The sequence below is a fragment of the Stereum hirsutum genome (genome assembly GCF_000264905.1).
Source record: "Stereum hirsutum FP-91666 SS1 unplaced genomic scaffold STEHIscaffold_6, whole genome shotgun sequence".
NCBI lineage: Eukaryota > Fungi > Basidiomycota > Agaricomycetes > Russulales > Stereaceae > Stereum > Stereum hirsutum.
In genome coordinates this window covers 2,320,797-2,344,056 of record NW_006763136.1, presented here as the reverse complement: position 1 = coordinate 2,344,056, position 23,260 = coordinate 2,320,797, and the positions used below count along the sequence as shown (strand labels likewise).

At 51.6% G+C, this 23,260-nt stretch overlaps 6 protein-coding genes across 6 annotated transcripts; 1 reads left to right on the top strand and 5 right to left on the bottom strand.

Annotated features, from left to right (window-relative positions):
* Window positions 1-630: 630 nt before the first annotated feature.
* On the bottom strand, window positions 631-2,143 carry STEHIDRAFT_121333 (uncharacterized protein). Its single transcript, XM_007303849.1, has one exon. The coding sequence runs from the start codon at window positions 1,977-1,979 to the stop codon at window positions 1,737-1,739; it is 243 nt and encodes an 80-aa protein (XP_007303911.1). The 5' UTR covers window positions 1,980-2,143; the 3' UTR covers window positions 631-1,736.
* Window positions 2,144-5,206: 3,063 nt separating this feature from the next.
* On the bottom strand, window positions 5,207-7,063 carry STEHIDRAFT_156664 (uncharacterized protein; the record flags this gene model as incomplete). The annotated part of the gene is made up of 1 exon (XM_007303848.1): window positions 5,207-7,063. One exon carries the CDS (start codon window positions 7,061-7,063, stop codon window positions 5,207-5,209), a length of 1,857 nt encoding a protein of 618 aa, XP_007303910.1.
* A 162-nt stretch (window positions 7,064-7,225) lies between these two features.
* Window positions 7,226-8,182, bottom strand: STEHIDRAFT_156663 (uncharacterized protein; the record flags this gene model as incomplete). Its single annotated transcript, XM_007303847.1, has 2 exons — window positions 7,226-7,751; window positions 7,821-8,182. 2 exons carry the CDS (start codon window positions 8,180-8,182, stop codon window positions 7,226-7,228), a joined length of 888 nt encoding a protein of 295 aa, XP_007303909.1.
* Window positions 8,183-8,665: 483 nt separating this feature from the next.
* STEHIDRAFT_121332 (uncharacterized protein) lies at window positions 8,666-14,923 on the top strand. The gene is made up of 9 exons (XM_007303846.1): window positions 8,666-8,897; window positions 8,960-9,224; window positions 9,284-9,806; window positions 9,866-11,105; window positions 11,172-13,284; window positions 13,342-13,942; window positions 14,008-14,308; window positions 14,367-14,666; window positions 14,747-14,923. The coding sequence occupies exons 1-9, from the start codon at window positions 8,841-8,843 to the stop codon at window positions 14,870-14,872; spliced, it is 5,526 nt and encodes a 1,841-aa protein (XP_007303908.1). The 5' UTR covers window positions 8,666-8,840; the 3' UTR covers window positions 14,873-14,923.
* A 371-nt stretch (window positions 14,924-15,294) lies between these two features.
* Window positions 15,295-21,505, bottom strand: STEHIDRAFT_147005 (uncharacterized protein; the record flags this gene model as incomplete). The annotated part of the gene is made up of 27 exons (XM_007303845.1): window positions 15,295-15,675; window positions 15,749-15,861; window positions 15,935-16,312; window positions 16,377-16,402; window positions 16,450-16,504; window positions 16,557-16,601; window positions 16,670-16,721; window positions 16,781-16,871; window positions 16,930-17,018; window positions 17,078-17,167; window positions 17,218-17,317; window positions 17,375-18,112; window positions 18,182-18,360; window positions 18,412-18,553; window positions 18,611-18,727; window positions 18,780-19,207; window positions 19,256-19,607; window positions 19,672-19,802; window positions 19,869-19,988; window positions 20,047-20,165; window positions 20,216-20,466; window positions 20,523-20,668; window positions 20,724-20,804; window positions 20,904-21,101; window positions 21,173-21,198; window positions 21,260-21,373; window positions 21,432-21,505. 16 exons carry the CDS (start codon window positions 21,503-21,505, stop codon window positions 17,666-17,668), a joined length of 2,925 nt encoding a protein of 974 aa, XP_007303907.1. The 3' UTR covers window positions 15,295-15,675; window positions 15,749-15,861; window positions 15,935-16,312; window positions 16,377-16,402; window positions 16,450-16,504; window positions 16,557-16,601; window positions 16,670-16,721; window positions 16,781-16,871; window positions 16,930-17,018; window positions 17,078-17,167; window positions 17,218-17,317; window positions 17,375-17,665.
* A 273-nt stretch (window positions 21,506-21,778) lies between these two features.
* On the bottom strand, window positions 21,779-23,042 carry STEHIDRAFT_121331 (uncharacterized protein). The gene has a single exon (XM_007303844.1). It carries the CDS (start codon window positions 22,667-22,669, stop codon window positions 21,842-21,844), a length of 828 nt encoding a protein of 275 aa, XP_007303906.1. The 5' UTR covers window positions 22,670-23,042; the 3' UTR covers window positions 21,779-21,841.
* Window positions 23,043-23,260: the final 218 nt, after the last annotated feature.

The window sequence follows — 23,260 nt, the reverse complement described above, 5'->3', positions numbered from 1 at the left end:
CGAACACGTGCGAAGTTGTAGGTCCGGATGTATTCGATATCCGACCCGACCGGAAGCACTGAAGCGAGTTGCCGAGAGAGGTCGCGCGAGTAATCTCGAGCGCGATCTCACGAAGCGAATAAAGCGGGAAAAATCAGGAAAAAAGTAAGAAGAATGTTATTCACGATACGGTCCTCCTCGAGGACCTCGTAAGTTAAATACATGAGTCGATAGAGTTCAAACCTAAAACGTACAGCTATAAACATGAGGTAACCCGATACTGCGGCTTGGGGCTGTAGTTGTGGCCCAAAGGTGCCACACGAACGTAAGACTCGCGCTTCGTGTGGCCCGCGACAAGAAAGTAACAAGAAAAGAGAAGAAAAATAATAGAGACGTTACAGCAGGTGCAGTTAGCTGTAGAATTATAGTGTAAGGTATGGTTTGAGTTTTCTCATACCTGTCATGACCTTTTGTCATTTCCATGCCTTTTCTATTATTTCCTGGTGGGTGCCACAGTTGGGCCACACTTTTCCGAGTTTCTGTGCCACTGTGACCTGGGTTTGGTTGTGTTTGGTTCTGGCTAGTATATAAACCTACCTACTTCCTGTTTTGTACTCTAGTCTTGAGATCGTCAGTCTCCCCCCTATACAACCTTTTCCTCGCCCTTGGTGTGTGTTTCTGAGTGAGAGATCGCCTGCCAGCAACCCCTCTTTGTAGGATATGGTTGTTCTGGTGTGGTTGTGATATCATCTCAAGACTCCCCTTGCTCCTGGACGATCTCTCTACTCTGTTTGGGCCTACATTAGTGGCTCCTGGGATACGGATTGGCCAGCACTATTCACTCCCCTAATAGTCTTCCCTTTCTTCTCTATTCCGGTCACCCTCGCATCTTCATGCCGGTTTCCTCTGTCCGTTAACAGTTGTATCTCACCATCACCCCTACTACCTCCAACACCCTCTGGCTCGTCTTGAGCCTTGAGTTGATACTCCCATCGATTGCCTGGCCTTGACTTCGCCTCCTTCCACTCCTACACCTCAGCTATCACCCCAGCTCTTGCCTCTGGGCAGCTGCCGCTATCTCCTCCTCCCTGGTGCCATCTTGGCCTGGAGCCATAGGTTAGACGACACACACACTACCTTCCATTACCCTCCACTCGACTCTAGCTTCCTGGATCTGCCAGCACATTGGATTTCCACAGCTTTCACCTCACTTCACCTCCTCCTCCCCCTCATCAAGTTTCGCCTCCGCATTTTTGATCCATCCCTTATCTACCCGATCCGATTAAACCATCGCGTAGAGCGCGATCCAAGGATTCCCCAGAGGTCCGGGTTAGTGGAGATTGTGTGGGAATTGACGGAGATATTCGGATTTTGGTGCAGAGGGTTGGAGAGGGCTGGGCTGGGACAGATGGGCTGATATCTCGGGATCTACCTGTTCGTTTCTCATGCGGTCTCTTTCTCCCTACTCCTTCCATACACACCTACACCTACCCCAAACCGCATCCAGATCCGTCCATCCGTTCTTGAGATATTCTCCCTTGTTTCTTCCTCCCCCCTCCTTCCCTCCCCCAACTTCTTCCTTCCTTATCTCCGTGATTTGCGGTTCGTTTCCCACGCGGTCTTCGATTCCCACGAGCCTTATCCATCCCCTACCCGCCCCTACCCTCGCTTTTATTCTACGATGTCTGGTTATGTCTCGGCGCTATCCCCAACGACGTTCACCCTTCTTCCCCCCTTTTCATGAATATCTTCAGCATTTATGGACAGATTTCTTTCATTCTTGCTGTATGTTCTTCATGCCCCTTACGACACTGTTCACGCCCTTTTATGACCTTCCAGTGCTTTTGCTCCCCTTTATTTCTCAGCTTTTGCTGTGTCCTCCTTGTCTCTTCTCCCCTTTCTTCCCTTTCACCCCTTTCAGTTGTGCACATTGTCTCACTCTCGCTGATCATCAGGACGATGACCTTAAAGAGGGGGGTAATGTCATGACCTTTTGTCATTTCCATGCCTTTTCTATTATTTCCTGGTGGGTGCCACAGTTGGGCCACACTTTTCCGAGTTTCTGTGCCACTGTGGCCTGGGTTTGGTTGTGTTTGGTTCTGGCTAGTATATAAACCTACCTACTTCCTGTTTTGTACTCTAGTCTTGAGATCGTCAGTCTCCCCCCTATACAACCTTTTCCTCGCCCTTGGTGTGTGTTTCTGAGTGAGAGATCGCCTGCCAGCAACCCCTCTTTGTAGGATATGGTTGTTCTGGTGTGGTCGTGACAATACCCTCATCGAGCATCCAGGCCTGCGTGGCGGCTCCAGGTGCATCACTTGCTATTTGTACCACAGTGACCTATGTACTCACGCTCCTCTCTCGTTGTAGTGTTATCATCATCTACTGGTTGATATTTTGTTGTGCATGGTATGTTTTCACGATGTTTTTGGCATTCTCAAGCCTTGATGAATTTCTCTTCATGGCATATATTAAGGGTTTGAGGGTGTTTTATGTGATAGGCTATCTTCTGTAGTCCTCTATATATTTACCACTGTATCTACGAGCCCAGCTGCCAATGTAATATTATTTGATCCTTCCTTCACGAGTGACCAGTAAAAAAAAAGCCACAAAGAGCAAAAGAAAATCACAGTATTGCCAACAGCAGCATGTCATGCAGTGTATAAGCTCGCAGCGATTGCATGAGTACCCACGGGACGCGATGTACAGCATAAAATGTGCACCACACGTGCTCTGCAACCGTTCACGACGCACCACAATTCTCGGAACTGTTCTCAACGGTCGTGAATGAACAAACCTCCGAGGCCCGTCACAACCTTGACAACTCTAGTTACAACTCGCATCAAATATATTGTCCATAGATATTCTAGGTGCGGTTATGTCCGGTTCTCGAGGATTGCGTCGAGCCATCGACTATGTGTGGCGTCGGATGGCCAAGTATTCCGGCGACTAATTTGCTGACGGAGCAGATTGCTGCTGAGCTGGCAGCTGGCCATCTTGATTGGAGGGACCAGACTGTGCCTGGGAATTCACAGGTGTGGGCAGTGCGAGGCCAAGGTGAGCACTGGAAGCAGGGGCAGTGTCCCCCTGGGAATGATTTTGTAGGCGGGTGTTGGCCATGAGAATGGAGTAACAAATAGGGTAAAGGGGGAGATCAGGATAGGCGGCGTGAAATGAAGGAAGCACTGGAAAGGTGATCCGTTAGAAGGTCTTAAGATCTGGAGTAGAGGGATATATTGAAACAAAAAGAACCAAACTGAGCAAGAAATACCCTGGGAAGGGTAAAGAGCGGGAGCCAAGAGCGAGGAGGCAGAAGAGGAGGCGGAAGAGGAGAAGAGACAATAAGGAGCAAAAGTGAAGTTTTCATGCTCACGCTCGACTGGATGGCAAGTGCCGGTGTCGTTAGCACTCCGCTGGCACCGGCACAAGATTTTTTCTGCAACTATATGCAGGGACTGGTCTTGTCCAATTCCAGGGTGTTTTGCGGGCCGCCTCTGCGCCTGCCTCATATGGAAATGTTGCACACGGGGAGAGGGTTCTAGACAGTCCTCTCCCGCAGGCAACATTTCCATAAGAGGCAGGCACGAGGGCAAGCCCACAAAAGGCCTCCAAATTGGAACAGCCGTTATAACAGTGTTTGATCATCTTCATGTCAGGTGATAATGGTTGATCAGAGCCTATGCAGGGACCTGCAAAGTGACAGTCACGGATCACATGCTCTGAGCTCATTCGCGGTCTACATAACCCAGCATAACCCTAATTCCACGCCCTCCAGGCCAGACCTGTTCCTTCAGATCGAACAGTGCTGGCCGACTGATTATAATACATCTTTTGACCAGCTTTCTTGTCTAAACATCTCTGGAACAAAACAGGCTGACCTTGCTGTGGCAAAAATGCCACAAAAGTTAGAAGCTCCCAACACGTTTACCTGTGTTCAAATAATTATGTTCCTCACACAGGTGGAAGAATGAAGGCTGTAATTGGCCCACATTTATTTGTTTAGACTTGTCAGGCATATTTGAGCACTGAACGGCACAGGCAGAGACACCGGAACGAGACAGAATGACTGGGAAACACCGGGAACCGAGAGTGATGGAGGACGAGTGACCATAACAGACAGCTCGAGGGGTAGCTCCCAAGAAAAAGACGCCACCACCACTGACAGAGGCGTGATGTGATGCTGTGACAGTGGGGAGATAGCTCGTCTCAAGTGGTGACGCGCAATTCCCGCAGGCACAGCATGGTGTTTGGGCATTGTTTGGTTTCCGCCAAACCCAGTGAGTGATGTGGTCTCAAATACACCTTCTGGTCGGACAACTTTTGCGCAAGTCAGAGAGGAAATAATGAAAAATGTTTGCATACAAATGAAGGATTGTATGTATGCGGATGTTGGCTTGGTAGGGATTCGGCTGATTCTATCGTGAGAATATCCTATGGGGGGAATGATATACAACCAGGTAAAATTGGCAAAAACAAATCCACAGAATATTTGAAGGGCACAAGAAGGGCATTATCTCTGAAATTTGTTCCAAGGTAACATCCAAATACATGATACAATTCGATTGTATGAAAAGGTCTTGGGTGAAAGCGAGTGTATGCCATGCAATTCGTGTCGACTGGGGACATGAAGCCTCGCAATGTGTGCCATTCTGCCCTCGGTCCACCCATTTCCGGTGGTGGCGCATCAGTTGTCTTCTACTCTGAGGGAAGTTGACTTACTCAGTTCCTCTCAAAAAGTCTTACGGAGACGCATTAACATCTTGAGACCCCTTGTAGCAAACTATACGGTCACTGGAGAGCAGATGGCTGTGTAACAAAATAATCTATCTGCGGACCACCAGTTCAGCGCGTTTTGGCAGGGACCAAACAATGCACAAACACCATGCCACGCCTGCGGGAATTGCACGTCACCATCTCGGGTGGTGAGCTCTCCCAACCAACTGCCTTTTCTGGACACAACCAGAATCACAGCTCGCGGCTCGCTCTGACGCGCGCCGCACTCTCGTTCAACGCGTCCTCGTCGACTTGTACAAATACCCTTCGTCGTAGCACGCTGGACAACACATTTATATAAGTACACTTGAGACCCGCATGCTTTTAAGTAGTCCATAATTCTAGATATCCTTGTTAGTTCGCTCTTTGAGCATGAAAAGGAGCTGAATTAGGCGCGTGTGAACACCACTGTCTGAAAAGAGATCAAGAGCTACGGCATGAGGTAATGTACAAGTCAATCGTGGCCGTAAGATTGATGCTGCTTTGCATCCTTCTCTGGCGAGTGTGGGTAGAGAGATGCTCTCTTCAACCTCATACGCTCTACCTCACTTTGTCCACCACTCTGTGAACCTTTGGCGACCTCCCCCTTGCTGAGAGATAATGATGTGGCAAAGGTAGGTTTCGGGGTTTGTGGACGCTCTGGTGTGGCGCTGGTTTGATGTGGCTCCGATATGGGTGGGCCTTTCATCTCTAGGAGGTGCCCTAACTGCTCGGAAAGCAGATTGATATCTGCCTTTGCTTGAGCGGCCTTCTCTGCATCAGCAGGGCTGAACGTTCTGTGAGTGTCCTTGAGGTAGCGTCCGAGCTGACCGAGCTTCGGTGCCACACAAGCCAGGTCGAATAGCACTCTTGCGAAAGTTTGCTCGTCGATCGCACGCCGAGCACTACCTGTATGATCAAGCGCTGTGAATATAAACTCGCAGTCTTCGCCAGTGTCTGTTGCCACACTCTCAAGATCGCTGTCGTCGTCCTCTTCCTCCCCGTCTTCTCTGGAGTCTTCCTTCCCCTCTCCGTCCTCGCCCACATGCTCGTACAACATCTCGTTTGCTTCTCGTATGGCCTCATCTACGACTGCAGCAGGGATGCCTCGCATAACACCAGTTGGTAGGGATGGTGCGACTGCGCCCGTGTCTTGAAGCCGTGAGAAGAGGTCTGTCTGTGTACGTTTCCGTGCTTCATCCTCCGAGCAAGGCAAAGTGACTGATGGCATTCTTGGGTCTTCACTGCGGCGCTTGTCGAGCCAAAGGAGCGCGGCACGGAGATGCTTACATGCTCCTCCTTGTTGAGTGAAGTCGGCGCAGTCACAGCAAGCCGAACCATCCGTCGAAACCGCGATATTGTACAGGGTCGGATGAGGATCGTAGACAGTTGTGTACGACGAGTAGCATGTGAAGAGGAAGCTTTGGGTCCGAAAGTCGAAAGCAGGTACGCTGATTTGATTCTCTTGTAGAAGTTCGGCTGCCGCCTGGTCGCGTGCGGTGTCTTGAACAAAGTAGGCGATGGGCGGTAGAACGGCACGGCCGGCGTTCGATGACAGCCCGCCAACGAGAGCTGTGCCTCCTGGTAGGGTCAACAAGATCCTCCTCCAACGATCCTCCTCCTGTACTTCAAGCGTTTGTTGCTCAAATATCGCCGGAAGAATCTTCGTGACGAGTAGCTTGATGAGCACATCGACTCGGAGACATCGGTTCCCTCGCTGCCAGCGACGCAGGTATTTACGCTTCAAGATTCCGTTAAAGGACTCCAGATGATTTGTCGTGGTGAGTACCCCTTCAATGTTGCAATGAAGGAGTACAGCGGCATATCGGTGTCCATAATCTGACCAGCTTCTCCACAGGCTCTCGTCTTTCATCCAGTACCCGTCACCAAGATAACGGAGGTGCTCCAGGCCGTTCGACGTGATCATTGGATAGTCCACCAGCATCCTTTCAAGCACGGCCTTCTCCTTCGCCAACATCTCCCGAGCCTCGTTAAAATTTGTTGTGGCGACGAGTTCGGTTTCGAGGCGGGCCATTCGAGCTTTGAGAGACATGTGGACAGGTGAGCGCCCTCGTAAAAGCTTGTTTCGGTGATTTCGCCACGACTGACGAAGATGAAACTTGCAGATCAGGAGCCATATGTCGGGGAACACTCGCATGAGGGCGTTGCGTTCCATGAGATCGGTATCGGTGATCGCTACGGCGGGATTGAAGGTACGTCCATCCCTCTCACCTAGTGAGGTCCTCCAAGCTCTCAGAAGCTTCTCCAGGATCTCTGTATTGTACCCAGCGGCAGTGTGGCAATTACCAGAAGGAGCAGAGAAGAGGAACATTGCGAGAGGTTCGCCGCGACATTTCTCATCTAGCCCCATCAGGATAAATAGAAGGATCTTCTTCGTACTGACCCCAAACGTTCCATCCAGGAGAATTTGGCTTCAATCTCCGTGACGCCACGCCGCCTCCTTCATCTCATCAGTTGCAATGCATACTTCAAATCAATCGCCCCGCTCTGCACGCGCAGAATAGTGGAAGATCGCATCCGCGATCTTGGGATTGTATCGAGGCGATGTCTTGTCCATCCATTCATCGATGTTGACATGGGCGGCTTCAGTAACATTGATACCGTGCAGGCGGTTGTATTGCCAATAGAGTGACTGTGTGTCATGGCGCTTCAGGAGCCAACGGTATGCTGACTTGCTCTCGTCCATGTTCGTCGGTTGTCCTTTATATAGACCTGCTTTGAACATCTGAGTATTCTTCTCATGTATGTTGTCTAGATTGACTCCTTCAGCAAGCTGTTTGAGGGCCACAGCGAAGACGGACGGATGAAGAGGGCGACGGGGTATCTGGCTATACTTGGCGGCTTTGCACGCAGCGTTGTGCTTGGAGAGTCCGCGGATTCTAAGGATACGTTGTGTGCTGACGACATAGGTGAGTTCTACATGAGCAGGGCATTCCGTGAACGGTACGGGATTCTGACGGATCTTCGTCCCCGCGGCAGTATGATTATAACCGCAATCGCTGGAAGTTCCGTGTCAGTAAGCTTTTTAGCTAACGCCAATTGATGTGTGCACACCACTGATAAAGTACACGATGTGTATCATCCCTCCGATTCCCATTTGTCCACCTAACATGCCAGCGGTTGGCGAGTGATTCACGAGTGTCCGTGTCCTTGCCGTGTCCAGCCCGAGCGACGCCAGCAAAGACGCTGCTTCCACCTGTTCCACGTCAACCACGCATCTGTACATGTTATCGAAGCCATGGCCTTCCTCATACAAAGTGGAGATTGTCTTCTCTTGTTGCGGAGTGGGTTTTAATTCGTGGATATAGAGCTGTGACGCAACACTGCGAGAGGAAAGACCGCCCTTCTCCCTGTTTGCTTGGCTGGCAGAGACTGTAATGAATGGATCTTTTCGTGGCTGACGGGTTTGTTTTTTCCCAGTTAGAGTCATAGCAAGTGTAGCTGCGGCAGTTATTGGGATGCGCAAGGGAGCAGCACAAATAAATTAATAAACCGGAGGGGGGAGGGGGGCATCAGCGAAGCTGATGGTCTCTTGGAGAGCTAGCCAAAGCTTGGAGGAGCTTGCTAGCGCTTGCAAGGCTCGCCAAGGGGCTCAAGGGGCTGTCAGCTTCGCTGATGGGGTAGGTCCGGTCGGGGCTTAAACGCGAGCTGACCGGCGAGCACCGGAGGCCTTCCTAAAGCGGTCTCCGGCGCTCCTTCGCTGTTCGTTCTCACCGAACGACGTCTACGACGCGTAGGACGCGTACTACGCGTTAACACCTTATGTGTCTAGCCTAGTCCCTTGTAATACATGTCCATTTTACTCTAGGCAGCACAAATCTGGCTGGTACTCGGATATGTGCACAGTGCTGCACGACTCGGTGATACAAAGCCCGAGGGGCTCTCTCATTTTGCTTCCGCTCGCCATGGCCGACGAAACAGACCACTGATCGCTGTGCGATACTCCAAACCTCATCGATGCGGCATTCGACCGGCCGAACGCTTTTCAGGCTCGTTCGACTGGCTGCGATTCATCTTGGAAGTTTTTTGAGCTTGAACGTCCACCAGCCCTGTCTCCCTCGCTCTTCACCCTCGTCAGTGATACAAGTATGGTAGACAAGTCGAAGAAGAAGAAGCAGGCGAATACCTCTGCTCCTGCCCCGAAGGTACTTTCTTCTTGTGACCGACATCATTTCCTTTCGCTCGACTGACAATTTTCATGCAACAGGATCAGGGTGAGCCCGATGATGGCTTCAACGCCGGCAGCACTCGCTTCTGCGAGAGCTGCAAGCGCGACGTGCAAATCGGCCTAGGCGGAGAGGCGAATTGGCAGCAACACATCAAGAGCGCAAAACATCGCTCCAAAGCGCCCGTCCCAGCTGCTCGTGGAATCAAGAATTTTTTCACTCGAGCGATATCCTCCGTCAAGCCTACTGGATCCTCATCATCTACGGCGACAGGTCTTGCGTCTCAGACGCACAATGCCTCTTCAGGTATGCTGCATTGTTCCCCCTCAGTTCAAAGACATCACTGACTCGTACATATTCCTTAGACGTACATCAGCCTTCCCATTCTACCGTTCAGCCACTCGGCCCTGGCACCAACACTCAGTCGACCACAATACCACATTCTCAGACTCTTGTGCCCGTACCTTCTGCCGGCACAGAATTGCGACCGATCGACCTTGACGCCGATGTTCTCGACAACACTGTCCGTCCCGCTGGTGCTAATCAACCACTTTGGCTTGTTTTGGCCACGAAGATACGTTTCGCGGATACGCAGCTTCCGCCGGCGGTTCCTCTAGGCTTACTATCGGACGCATTCGCTGAGATTACCGGTGATCCGACGGAAGGTGTAGCAAATGTAGAGGAGGCTTGGGAGGAAGATTGGAGTCGTAGTCTTCATCGCGTCTTGGGTTACAATTCTTCGGTGGCGGATTTGGTGAGATTCGTAAGAAGGGGAAGGGCTGGTTTGGAGGGATTCGGGGATTGGGTGGAGGCGATTGGACGGGCGGGAATTGATGTCGGGATGTTGACGGAGCGCGTCGAAAAGCTTTTAGCAGCTGTTCGGATTGTGTACGTTCTCCATCCCTTTGTGATCACGACGTTTACTCATGATTACCCTGTCTCTTCAGCTTAGAGCAGCACGGTCTTGAGCTTCGGTATCCTGATCCAGCAGGGCATCAGGAGTCGACCGATCTGGATGATATGCCGCCGCCACTCGAACCCATTACCATCGTTCGCAAGCATTCGACATCAGCATACGCAGCGCCCATGGACCTCGACGATATCCCCCCACCACTCGAATACGTTACGGACCTCGACGATATCCCACCGCCACTCGAACCCATTCCCTCACAGGGTTCAAAGCCCGTTACGCCAGCACCCATCTTATTTACCTGCTTAGGATATCGCATGACGTTCCCTGACGGTTCCTCTCCATACCTTTCGTATCCCTTCGCAATCCACGACATTCGAGCACTCCCATGGAACGTTGCTATCGTCAACCCCGGGCCTCATATGTATCTTCGCTCTGTCGATTGTGCTGGCCAGTCCACACGGCCCACTTGCGCTTCATGCCGCAAGATCGAGAACCATTCCATCGTCATGGGTATTCGGCATCGGAACCTTGATGGCGCTCACAAGAACACGCCGTGGGCCTATCTCTCCATTACTCAGCTGTTCGACTGGCTCAAGCAGAAGACTAGTCAGATTGATGCGCTTCACCTCGACGGTCTGAATCGTGGTCGCCTCATCGCCGTACGAGTTCGTCATCTCGATGGCTGGCGCCGTCTCGTCATGTCCATCATCAATAACGAGATCCCTCGCATCCGTATTGCACTCGCTGTCCAGGAACGAAACGGTGCAGGTGTCTTCGGATACTTACGAGCTATCGACGCGGCAGCTAAGCAGGCATACAAGCCGAAGAGTTATCAAGAAGCCGACTTTCAACGCTCGTACCTAATCTGGAAGCTCGGTGGCGTTTCCGCTGCAAATATTGCCCATCGCACGCTCGGGACACCTTCCATTGATTCTACTCGGCGCAACATGACCGTCAATCACATCCGAGCTTCTTCGGGCTTTCCTAGCGTGGAGGATCTGCTATCCAACCTTTGTGCCGCATTCGAGGATTGGGTTCCGATGACCGCCGCTACCGGCCCACCAGGACATATCGTCGTCTACGGTGCAAGTGTATCGTCCGATGAGCTGAAGATACAAGAGCGTCTGCGCTGGGAGGCCTTTCTCAACACGATCCTTGGCCTGTGCCGCGAGCATTCCTCTGGGCTTTGTCTCGACTTCCGCTCTCTTCGGCAGGCTGATGTTGTATTGGAGGCATTGAAGGCTGTACCGCAAAGAGTTCATTTCGCATCTGAGGTACGTTGTTCCTCAATATCTCCTACCGGTATTGAGTTGATATTGAATATACATGTATCCCCATAGGCAACGGTTATGGCGCTGTCCATTCTCACCAACCGCCCGCAAGACTACGTTGCTCGTCCTTTCTTGATTTCCGGCACCTGTAAACGGGAGACAGTAACGCAACACCGCCGTCTGGTCCAGTCTGCTCTTACAGCAATCGCCGCACCCACTTCGCCTATCCCCCGCAATGTTCGCATCTACGTGATCTCGACCGATGGTGACAGTCGTCGTCGACAAGTGCTGATAGACCAGACGATGAACAAGGAGTTTCCATTACAATCAGCAGTCTTTCGTGCCTTCGAACTGTTCGATCTCTTTTCGCGTGTCTGTGGTGAGGACGAGATCACCAACGACGCAGATTGGAAACATGTGTTCAAGCGGCTTCGAAATACCTTATTGCGCCAATCCGGCATCACAATCGACGACATTTCCCTCTCGTCAGATATCATCAAGGCGCATCTCGTCGAGTCTCAAAGGATGGCCGCTGATGCCGCTCAACGATTGCTTGCCCCGAACGATCGCCAGGACGTCACTCTCATGATCCAGCTCCTTAATTCAGTCTCTCACCTTCCTCCCCCGAACGATCGTCTCTCTCCTCCGTCCCAAGCGTCTCGCCGCATCCTCAATCTTCTTGGATCACTCTACCGCTACCTTCTCGAGTCATACCTCGATGTGACACTCTCCCTCGACGAACAACTCACCCGACTCTCTGCCGCATCTCATCTCGCCCTCGCTCTCTATAATCAAGACAAAGGGCGGTTCATTCCTGTCCAGCTCTATTTCGACCTCCAGTCTATGATTCGAACAGTCTATATTTGTGTCGCAAAAGCTCAGGTCGATAATCCGGACGGCCAATTCTTTATCATCCTCCTTGGTACAGATGGGCTCGAGCAGGTATTTGGGAAGGTGCGGACGATGGTCGGGAGCGATTGTAATGCAGATATGCTTCAGCTCGCCAACCGTATCGATGGCGCTGTTCAGTGCGTCAAGATCCTCGAACTTCATCCGGAGTGGGGTGGGCAGGCCCGGCGTCTCAATCTGACCAGTTTGAAGGAGATGGGCGAGGAGATCACGGCTGCGCTGGACCACATTAGTCCGCGTAGCTGGAAGGGAGATGTGTCGTATCGCGACCTTGTTTTGTTTACATGTTGGTCGGAAGGAGAGCGATTGGCGGCAGGTGTCTTGCGAGAGGCTGGGCTGGAAGTTCCTTTCGGATGGATGAAGGAGACTGGTGGATATGACAATCTGTGCCCTTTCGGAGGTGGGAAGATTGTTTTGAAGAACGGATTGCTCTCGGATGAGGAACAGCAGGAAGAGGAGGAGGGTGAGGAAGGATCGACTGTGGCGCCGCCGTCAGACGGCGAGGTGGAAACTGGTGACGTCTCTATCGACGAAGTCAACGCTGGTGGAATAGAATTGCCAGATCTCGACGACCTCGCCGACGCTGATGCTGCTATCCATCCCGATACTGGGCGTCCTCGGTATGAGCCTCGCGTTGTTGTCGATCCCTCCAATCCAAAAGGCCTCCATAAAGCTTCCATCTTACGACTCTACTCAAACCCGTTGGTCACGCCTATCTCGAAGGACCGCCTGACCCGTGTCCGCGATTCTCAGCAGTTCGATCAGCCCGATCTCTCACCTGCTGTCAGGGCTGCTCTCGCTGTACCAGAAGACAAGGTTCTCGCCGTCGAAGATCCAGCGCTTACCTTGGTTCGGTGCGACAACCTTTTCTTTGTCGCGGTTGTCAGCGTTCTTCAAATCCAGCACAACCACACTACCGTCTCCCTTCTTCCATCTTCACTCGTCAATCAACCCAATGTTCGCGTCCGTGCTCGAATCATGACTCTTGTCTGCACCGACCGCTCTCATCAGTCGGCACATCCGGATTGGCAGTGGAACGGTCGCTTCGAGTCTGGGAATGATCTGCGTGATCTAGAAGGGACGCTTCTACTTCTCATCGACCCAGACACCGAGCGCGGTGTCTATCCTGGCTCCAATGGGAACGAGACCTACAGTTTCAAGTCGTCTGAGCTGCGGGCCATGGGTCAGCTTCTGTTCTCACGTACAAAGGAGGTCCGCCATCGTATCTGTAATGTTAGGCTCTCTGATACATTCCCCTACCGCCTTCCCGATGGTATGTTCTGATCATCAACCTCCGACTTGGTCTGCCTGACTTTATTTTGCTTTCAAGGTTCCGCTTGTTTCATCTGCGAGGACGAAGACGTTGACCGATACTCCCAACACCATGGCGTCTGTTACCGTTGCGACAACAGATATACAGCTGGACTGTCTGGCCCTCGTATAATCGAACATGAAGGCGCTCACATCCTCTCCGACCCTCTCTTCAAGGGATCCTCACAGGTCTGCGGCCTCTGTCTCGGTACAGGCTCGTCCTGTGTCATCTTTCTCAGACAGTCGAAGAAAGGTACTTCTCAGGTCAACATGACGACGTCCCGCTGCCCCAACCTCTACAAGATTGTCATGAAAAAAGCAGCCAAGTCAACCGTACGCTCGCCGTGCTCCAACGTGCCCTTGAAGTGTCCCCTTTGTATTGCGCCAAATTCTCCTGCTGTGTGGAAATACAACCTCAAATTCCACATCGAGAACGACCATCCCGGCGCAAACGCCGAAACTTATCGTGATCTGTATGAGATTAGCGAGAGCGAGGAGACGTTGATGAAAGGGGTCTGGTTGAACAGGAAGGCTGTCCGGGTATCGGCGAAGATGAAGAGACTCGCCCAGCGTCCCCAGATGAAGATTTCGGACACTCATAGCACCCGCCTCGCCCTCTTGTACGTTCTCCTCAACTGTATATCTTGCTCCATTCCCTACTTGACACTAACATAAATCAATGTAGGGAGAATGCGGATGGCGATGCCTTACGGACCGCCAATCTTAACGATAACGACGTTTACGCTCACATCACCGCCCGTGATTCTGTGCATAACGCACAGTTGGATGTTGACGTTGTGGATGCAGAGGGGCAGGAGAGTGGCGACGAAGAGTTGGACCATGAGGGTACTAGCTCCGAGTCGGATAATGAGACCACTGACGATGATTCTGATCCTGGCGAGGCTACGATAACAGATGCGTACGTTGATGATCAGGGAATTGTTGAGTGTAGTGACGACTTGGAGGATGGATTGGCGAGAATTATGGTGCGTTCTTTCGCTTCTTGCTTCATGAAATCCTGCCAATCATGATTCCCTATCGCAGGACGATACCTCCCTTGCCTCCGAGCGTCCCCCATCTCCGTCAGCTCCGCCTCACTCTCACTGTCAACTCGAAGGTCCCGAAGGCCAGTCCACAGAGACCATGGCTTCAATAGATCCTGAAGTTGTGCATGGCGAGCCTTCGTCAACTCAGATGGCTTCCTCTCGCCCTGTGCGTCAGTCTGCTCGGAAGCGTTTGCGAATCGAGTCGGACGAAGAAAAAGAATGCTACGACCCGAATTGCTCAACATCCTTGAACGAAGGGCCCGTTGTTCGCTGTGATGGACCATCTTGCTCTTCCGTGGTACGTTCAAATTCATGTCTTGCATCACCCGTCGTAAAATCGTGACACTCATCCTTACATTCTTGATGCTGTGCGTACAGTATCACCTGAAATGTGCCGGCCTCCTGCAAGTCCCGCAAGGGGGATGGTTCTGTGATACGGACTGTCAGGTTAATGCCGGGTTCCGCGTTGGAAAGTCGAAGCGGAGGCGTCCTGCATACGAGTAATGTGAGCCAAAGCTGTAGCCGTAGCCGTAGCGTAGGCCAACGTCGAATTTATGAATTCTTTTTTTAATTATTTAAAATAATCCCGAGGGGAGGGGGGGAAGGGGTCGACGCCTTAAACGTGTGAACCAACCTCAGGTCACGCGTCTGAGGGGTGCTGCTCCCTTGGGGATGCGAGAAGTGTATACGTAGGAGGTTTACTGTCACGCTTTGTTGCTGTCACACATAGCGGCAAAACGTGTCTGAGAATGTCAAATTAGATGTATGTACAACGTGAGCAGCGTGCTACGACGAAGGGAATTTGTCTAAGTCGACGAGGACGCGTTGAACGAGAGTGCGGCGCGCGTCGGAGCGAGCCGCGAGCCGCGATTCTGGTTGTGTCCAGAAAAGGCAGTTGGTTGGGAGAGCTCACCACCCCACCATCTCAAGACCTGTCCTAACGGAACAGGAACTATCGCAGTGATAGTTGAGAATTGCGTTCACTGCTGCTGTACGCCTCTCGCCCTGCCTCATCTTGACTTCGTATTGCTAGTGCTCTCGCATCCATTTCAATGTCTTCCAGTCTTCCAATGTCGCAGTCGAGAGCGAATTCCGACGAGCCGAAGGTTCGTGGAGCAAATAGGTCCACGAAGGTTACGGGCAAACTAAAGGTCTTGCCTGAGCAACCTGAACCGGAGCCCGTTGCCCCACGAAGAACATTGCTCAAACCACCCAAAGCCACCTCGGATGCCGCTGAAGGCTCTGTGGCCACTGGAGATAGTGACGAGGATGAGGGAGATGATGAGGACGAGACTGACGATGTTGAGGTGCGCCGCGTTCTTGCATCTGGCTACCAAGACCGAGATTGCTGAACTGATACTCGTGCGAAATTATACATAGGTGTATAACCAGATTGCACGCATTCCCGCTGGCACTGCACGTCGAGATGCCAAGCGTCTCACAAAAAAAAAGGCGAAATCCCTCCCGCGCGTTACGGCGTATGCTACAGCAAGGTATATGGGCTTCCTCTTTCTTCGTTCCTTCAGTAACACCATTTTTTTCCACCCCGTGCCCTATCTCTCCTAGCTCTTATAACTTTCAGGATCTGATGAAGTTCTTCAATGCTCGCCGTAACACATACCACGCGAATGCGCGTATCATCGACGACGTCATCTACACACCCTATGTATATGACCCTCCTACCACACCAGCCAGCGAGAGCAGGCAGTCTAAAGTAAGGTGGCAGGGCTCGGATGATGGTGTAACGGGAGATTTACTCGGCATTCCCGAGCTTCGATCGCCTGCAGATTTTGACGGAGTAAATGACGCACAAGTACCTCCAGTCAAGAAGAAGAGCAAGTTCGACACGAGCGCAATCGAGGCGGAAATATTTCTCTTTTCTTATGGGACGGTCGTTATTTGGGGCATGACTGAGGTACAAGAGAAACGCTTCTTGTCCTCCCTGTCAGTCTACGTTTATCATATCAGTCAGTCTGCCCCGTATATTGAGCTTGTTTTATTCCAATAGAAAGCGTTTTGAGGTCGAAAAACTTGGTACGACGATAGTGGCACCGACTGTATCTCTACTTACCGTCTATCAGGCCCCGATGAAGTAGAAATGGAGGACCTCAACTTCTACTATGCCAATTACAGCCGGTATGTTTGGTTCGTCAGTTCTCTCAAATACCCTTATTGATTCCCCTCATAGCATATATAACGATGTGATTACCCTGCGCAAAGGATCGAGTTATATGTACGCTACAACCAACAGTACCCGGAAATTAGCTTTCTCGTTATCGCTCATGCCGCCTCATTCGTTAGGACGAAACTTTCGCTATCCCATGCGCTATCTCAATCCGTCAAGATATCTCTGGTACGCTCATTGTGGGTTTATTGCAGGGTGAAACTGAAGTCAGATGCGAGATTATATAGTTTGAAGAGCTCATTTCCACTACTATCGAAGAGACCAAGGAATACCCGGAAATCATTAGTGAGACAGGAAAAATAGGGATGCCGCACAAAGGTAAGATTTTATTTCTTGGATCACCTTCATACTCTGAGATGTCGCCTCGTGCCGTCAGAAATCATGAAGAAGATGGGGGAGGTTTTCCTACTGCGTTCCAATATCGCCTCCGTCGGGTCTGTTCTTGACTCTCCTGAAGTCTTCTGGGTTGGTTCAATGACTGCTTGCTTCATCGAGCGACCGTCTGATCACGAACCCCTGTACAGACGTATCCTGATCTCCAGCCTTTGTACGATGCGGCTCGTAGCTACTTGGAGCTACCTCAACGAATCAATCTTCTCAATACCCGTGTCGAGGTGAGGACCCATTCCCCCGTGTCTAGTACCTTTACTCAAGGCTCCCACAGGTGCTGCAGGACATGCTTCAACTTCTCAAGGAGTCTGTCTTGAGCCGACACTCTGAACGTCTTGAAACCATCGTGATCGTTCTCATCGGTCTTGAGATTGGTAGGGTACTTCCCGCTATTTCCTCATCGTTCGCTAACGCAGTCCCGTCAAATACAGTCCTCGGTATCATCACTATTCTAGTGGATCTTCTCGCCTGAAGCATGAATCCGAACTCGGGTGACTGTGTTGCCCTGTACCTTAGCTAAAACTCATGCCGGTCGCACTATGGACTTCAAGGAAAGATGCACTTGTAGTATAATTGTCCTGTTTCACGACCCCGGGGCCTATCATTCGGACCTTTTCAATGCATGGACTCTACATTACTATACTGCAATTTCGCAACATAAAATAAACAATACAGGAGAAGACATGGACACTATGCTAGTTCACGGTGCCGGTGCCGTCCCTCTAATCTCTTCGAGCTGATCTCTCTGGGTCTTTTCTACCCCTCTCACGGTCTCGTTCAGGCCTCTGGTTATCAGTATCCTTTCTGTTCCTCTCATTCTTGTCAGTGTCCTTCCTCGAACTTCCGCTCCCGGTGCTATACTCGCTCTCCTTCCGCTCTCGATCCTTAATCCTGCTCAGGCTGCCGCTGCCGCCCTGTGCTTTATCCCTGTCCTTGGTAGAGCTGCGCTCCTTTGTGATCCTGAAGCATAGAAACTCGATGCCCGTCGCACGACGTGTCTCAGCCAATGTCCGCTTGACGCCGTCCAGAAGACTCTGAAGGTTCTCGTCACCAGGTCTCCGGGCATAAGCTTTCGATATCTTCTCGTAGAGCTCCGAGAGCATCGAATTGGCAGAGGCAGTGACGTATCGTGAAAGAGTTTGGTGCATAAATTCAATCTCAAGGGTTGCCTGTTCAATTCAAGAGAAGTATGGGTTATTCGGCTCAGCGCTGATGCGGAGCACCAGAAATATACGTACTCTGAGCATGCCACCCATGCCGAAGCGCTTGACTTGTCGGAAGCATCGCAAAGCCTCCTGCGCGAGGTCCTCTACCAGCGCATTCAACGTTCGATCAAGCAGCGGAGCAGCTGCGCTGCTGACTTGAGCGTGAACACCGACAAGGAACATCAGTGTTTCGTACATGTAAGGGCGAATTTCTGCGCCGGCAGTGAGTACAGTGCTTCATTTGGAACAACACGACGACAGACCTGTAGGTTGTGGCGTTTCGTACCAGTCCATGTCGCTGTCCAGGATACCGCGCCGCACTATGCTTGTGACTATGGCAGCTTTAGGTTTCACATAACCACCGAATAGTGTTTTGTCGAGCTCTTGCACCACGGTCATCAACGTCTGTGACGGCATTATAATAAGCTCAGTACGGGTGAATATAGGGCGCAAACCTCGTACCTGCTTCTCTGCCTCGATGGATGTGTTGAACGCTATTTCCAGCTGGCTGACCATACTAGGTATCAAACTTCGTCTCAAATAGTCAAGGTTGGACAAAACTAGGATGGTTCTCGTATCCTTGCACACGAGAATGAGTATACCACACACGCAGATGATTGGGGAAACATACTATGCTTGCGAGGTCTAATTGGTCAAAAGCATTGGGGCCTGTGATGGAATTCGAATGCGATATCTTGCCGAGCTTTGAACTGGCCGCACCATCCGCCTGAAGATGCACGGCACCTCCTTGTTCCTGACCAACACCGCGTAATCCAATAGGACTCTCTTCACTCGCCAAGTTCACCATACCGTCTAGGAACGCATACAAGGTATCCACAAAGGCCTTGGTGATCTTGGATTTGAACTCGGTGGCGACAGCATGCTGCTTCACCAAGCGTGACGACGAGGCGGAGGCGGAGAGATCGACACCTCCTGCAATTTTGAAGGCGCAAGTGGTGATGTGCTTTTCGAAGAGTTGGATGTCCGAGAGATAGAGCGTAGTATAGGGTTCCGCGATGGAGGCAGTCCAGGTTTCGAGATGATAGAACTGAGTGGCATCTGCACTATCGTCAGATAGAGCCAAGAATGTACGAACAGTAGACCCACCTCTGAGCCATGCGGTGATTAGAACATCCTCAAATTTCCACCGAACGCTTTCGATCAGTTCCTTCAGGGTCGCATTCACATCGTTACCGCGTCCAGTGTTGATCTCCATCAAATTTATCTCGTTGACACTCTCTTGTATTTCTCCCAGCACTTTCATGAGGTAATGCGCCGTCGTCAATACATTACTGTTCAGAGGGAAGAAAGGAGGAGGCTTCGCGCTGCCAGCGGCCGGAGAGGCCACGGCTTTGTCGGATAGAAGGAAGAATTCGGAGAGGATGGAGATGTAGAGTTTGATGATATCGAACGCCATCGTGCCGACCTGGTTTGGACTACGTCGAGACGTGGAAGTAGTCTGTCGATCACGATCTCTTCAATGAGGGACTGCCATGAGGACAAAGATTATGACAGCAGCACACCTTCTTGAAACGCCCGTCTAGAAACGCCCTCCCCACTCTCCAAAAGTTTGGCAATGCAGAGATCATGACTTCTGAGACCGCTTTCACAGTCTCTAAGATGGACTGCCAGACTTCATGACCACCAGACTGGGCTGTAAACCAAAACCGTTGCTAGAATTCGAGTCCTCCGAAAAAAAAAAAAGGGAAACCGTGCTCACCGATCACTAGGTCAGGTTGGTTCGATTTCAGAGCAGTGACACAATTTTGCAGCTGTCCCGCTAGAAGGAGGTTGGAAGCCTCTGACCCAGAAATCGGTGGATCCACTCTATGCTTCTTGGCTGAACGCTCGTGACGGATGAGCACAAGGGTGTCGACATGACAACGATGAATGCTCACCCTGTACGGCATCCGACGTGACACGGAATGTTCTCTTCATGGAATCCATAATGTATTTATGTTGCGAGTCAAAGTAAGTCCAAACAGGATCATCGGATGTGTCCAGTTCGAGGAGGATCCTGGCAAAACAAGATGAGAGAATGAACTCTACGAATATCAAATGACTCACTCTATAGTTTTCTCCTGCTCCTCCACAGGCCTGCCGGGATCTTGTAGCTGGGACAACAGCAAGGCCCTCATTTCACCCATGGCTTTCTCAACCGTACTCCACACCTTCTCTAGTATGCGCTTTTGCTGTCTCTCAGCCAGCACAGCGCCCTCGCCTTCCTTCTGAGACCCAATGGGTAAAAGCTGGCCGGGACGTGACTCGAGCATAAACTTGCCCTTCTTGTAATCACGCATTGCAGCTTCGTAACGACCCTTAACGCAAGAGCGTCGTAAAACGAGGGGAGACACTGAGATCGGTTTCAACATACCACTTGCATAGACTCGACTATCGAAGCCGGTAGATTGAAGAAGAATTTGGATCGTTCGAACACGCCGAGGGTAGTCCTGAGCTTCTGGGCCTTGTTCGCATTTTCGAGAACCGGGAGAAAGACCTGATTGGCCTTCGAGGCCGCCTCTGGATGACCAGAGATATAAGCAGCGTTTGAGAAACGGCGAATCTGGCCACATACGCTTGAGTTGGTCCCGCAATGGCCTGGAGGCGTAGTCCGTCGATTCGGCCAACAATCCCTCGCGCATTTCGGCGTGAAGTGCTGTGGCGTATGCAGAATGAGTCGTCGTGCGAGCAAAGAAATCATACATGCGAAGCCACAACGCAATGACTTGGAAGAAGTGTCTGTGTGGATGCTTACCATCCGTAGAGGCTTTCACAGCGACAAATCTGTCAAAATTATCCTCCACGAGAACACGGATAGCCTCAGACCTAGAGTCGATGGACGCGCGAAGTCTCGAAATGCCTGCCCCTAGATCCTGGTAGGTGGCGTTGGGGTGTACAACGGAGATAAAAGCTTTGGGATCGAAAGACTTCGACGCAATAGAGATGGCTGCGCCTGAACATGCGTATGTACAAGCCCGGTCAGACAAGGACGCCCACATTTGGCGGGCTGCAGGAGGAACGCACGAGTGTCCATGTCCATCTCGCTGGTGCTGGTTCAAGTTGCGGAATCAGAGAGAGCCAGGAGGCCGATACAAATGAGAGTAGACAGACTCGACATATGCTCCGAGCCCGAGTGGGTCACCCTCCCCTTCGTTGGGTCCGTTGACGCCAGGGCTAGCCAATTGACCTGCAACGGTGTCCTCATGATCAGTCTCCTCCCACTTGCTGTGATTCAAACAAGCTTGTCAGAGGCCCTGCAGGACGCGAGTTAACGGGTGTATACCTCGGAGAGAGAGTTGACAGTTTGTACGCTTTGAGGAGAGAAGCCTCATCAGTCGCGAAGTTCAGTCGACCCATCGAGCGTAAGGAGTGCCCGCTGGACAAAAGCTATAGTCGTAGTTAGTTGACTAGTTACTTCTAAAACAGCGCCCCTGGCCTGCACCGGCGCTATATAAATGCATTTGATTTAAAAAAAAAAAAAAACTCCGCGAGACGCCACACGAATACGCCACACCCGAGGCCGTGCCGTAACTGACAGTTGACGACGTTGCTTGCGACCTGAACATCATCTCTTGACGTAAGTAGAGTTGGTAAACACTGTGGAACTCGACTGGAAGAGTGGGTAATGTAAATGCAGAAAAGAAGCAAATAAATTCGATGTGCCGGTAACGTGTGCGATCAAATGTGGCCCAATCAGTCCGGTGGGCGGGGAACGTTCGGTGTGTGTAAGTTAGCGGAATCAAACGTGAATGCGAGGGGATTGTTCGTAAGGAAGTCTTTGAGTAATCGTATAGGGTTCCGTGAAGAAGCAATAAGAGTGTAAAAACCGGTTCGGCGTGGGCGTTTGTACAGCGGACAGGACTCCAGGATGTGGTGGCGCGTCTCGAGAACATCACAACGAGGGCAGGCACTTGGCTCGGCAGGGAGGTATTTGCTTCGATATTCGCCAATGGGTGCGTGCGCGAGTATGGTTCTGGTGAGGCGGGATGTGAGGGTGGGGCTATCGCCAGCGGCAGATATAATGGGGCCGCCTTTCGCGCAGGTGCGGGAGTCGCATATGCGAGCGGGGAAGAATTTGGTGCCACGACTCGGCATCTTGGCCCAGTCTTGCATGACTCGTTTGGTGATGAGGACACGGGCGTACGCGTGAGAGATGCGGGGGATGGGTGGGTGTAGGTCGTAGGCTTCGTTGGTCATGTGATCAACAACCTCGTTGAGTTCGACGCCTTGGTGTCCGGGTACCCAGTGAAGGTGGATGTGGCGGGTGTTGTCCTCTGTGAGCCATTCTCGTGCTTTGCGAGCGGCGAGGACGGAGACGATTTGTGATGAATGGAAGTTGGGTCGGAATAGTGATTCCAGTGCGGACGAGTTGTCGGCGAATAGGTGGATGGAAGTGATGGTGTCGCGCTCTCGAGCTGCGATGATGGATGCGTTGAGTGCCGCCGCTAATCCCGCGAGTTCTGCGTCAAAAGATGTGGCCTGCCCGGTCGCGAATGATCTGGAGTGTTGGGTGGTGCCCATGTACGAAACAAGGTACGCCGCCGTGGAGTGGAAGTCGCTGTCCGGCCGCACTGAGCCGTCGGAGAAAGAAACAAGGGAAGTATTATCTGTGTGTAACGTAGAAATAAATTGTTTTTTTGTTTCGAGCCAAGCAGGGAAATCTCTATGTTTAATGGGAGGATGTCCGTGGGTATGAAAGAGGATACAAGAGAAATTAGTATCTAACAAGCGTGTGCCAGGATTGAGTTCTTCGTGTGTGGGTACGAATTCGTCATGGTGGTCTTGTATCGCCTGCCGTAGGGAAGCGGCGGCGTGTTGAAGGGGTGTGTGGCGACGATGGGGAACAGGTATGTGGACAACGGGTGTGCCGTACGTGAACAGTTGCGAGGGTGGGTGCAGGGAGGGTTTGGTGATGGATGTGATGAGGATGTGGGTTGATGCGAGTTTGGGGAGTCGCAGAAGTGAACGTTCATAGAGTTTTCGGAGGTGGAGGTGGATGGGAACGACTCCGGCGAGAATGTCGAGGGATTCGTGAGGCGAAGTGCGGAAAGCACCGAGCACCCAGCGTAACGCTGCCGCCTGGGCTTGTCGGAGGGGTGTGAGAAGGTATTT

Bases quoted from the DNA above. Each gene is read 5' to 3' on its own strand.
- STEHIDRAFT_121333 (XM_007303849.1), bottom strand. From the start codon at position 1,979: ATGACAAAAGGTCATGACATTACCCCCCTCTTTAAGGTCATCGTCCTG.
- STEHIDRAFT_121332 (XM_007303846.1), top strand. From the start codon at position 8,841: ATGGTAGACAAGTCGAAGAAGAAGAAGCAGGCGAATACCTCTGCTCCT. The intron at 14,309-14,366 runs GTGCGTTCTTTC...TCCCTATCGCAG, and splicing joins ATGGATTGGCGAGAATTATG to GACGATACCTCCCTTGCCTC. The intron at 14,667-14,746 runs GTACGTTCAAAT...CTGTGCGTACAG, and splicing joins GACCATCTTGCTCTTCCGTG to TATCACCTGAAATGTGCCGG.
- STEHIDRAFT_121331 (XM_007303844.1), bottom strand. From the start codon at position 22,669: ATGGGCACCACCCAACACTCCAGATCATTCGCGACCGGGCAGGCCACA.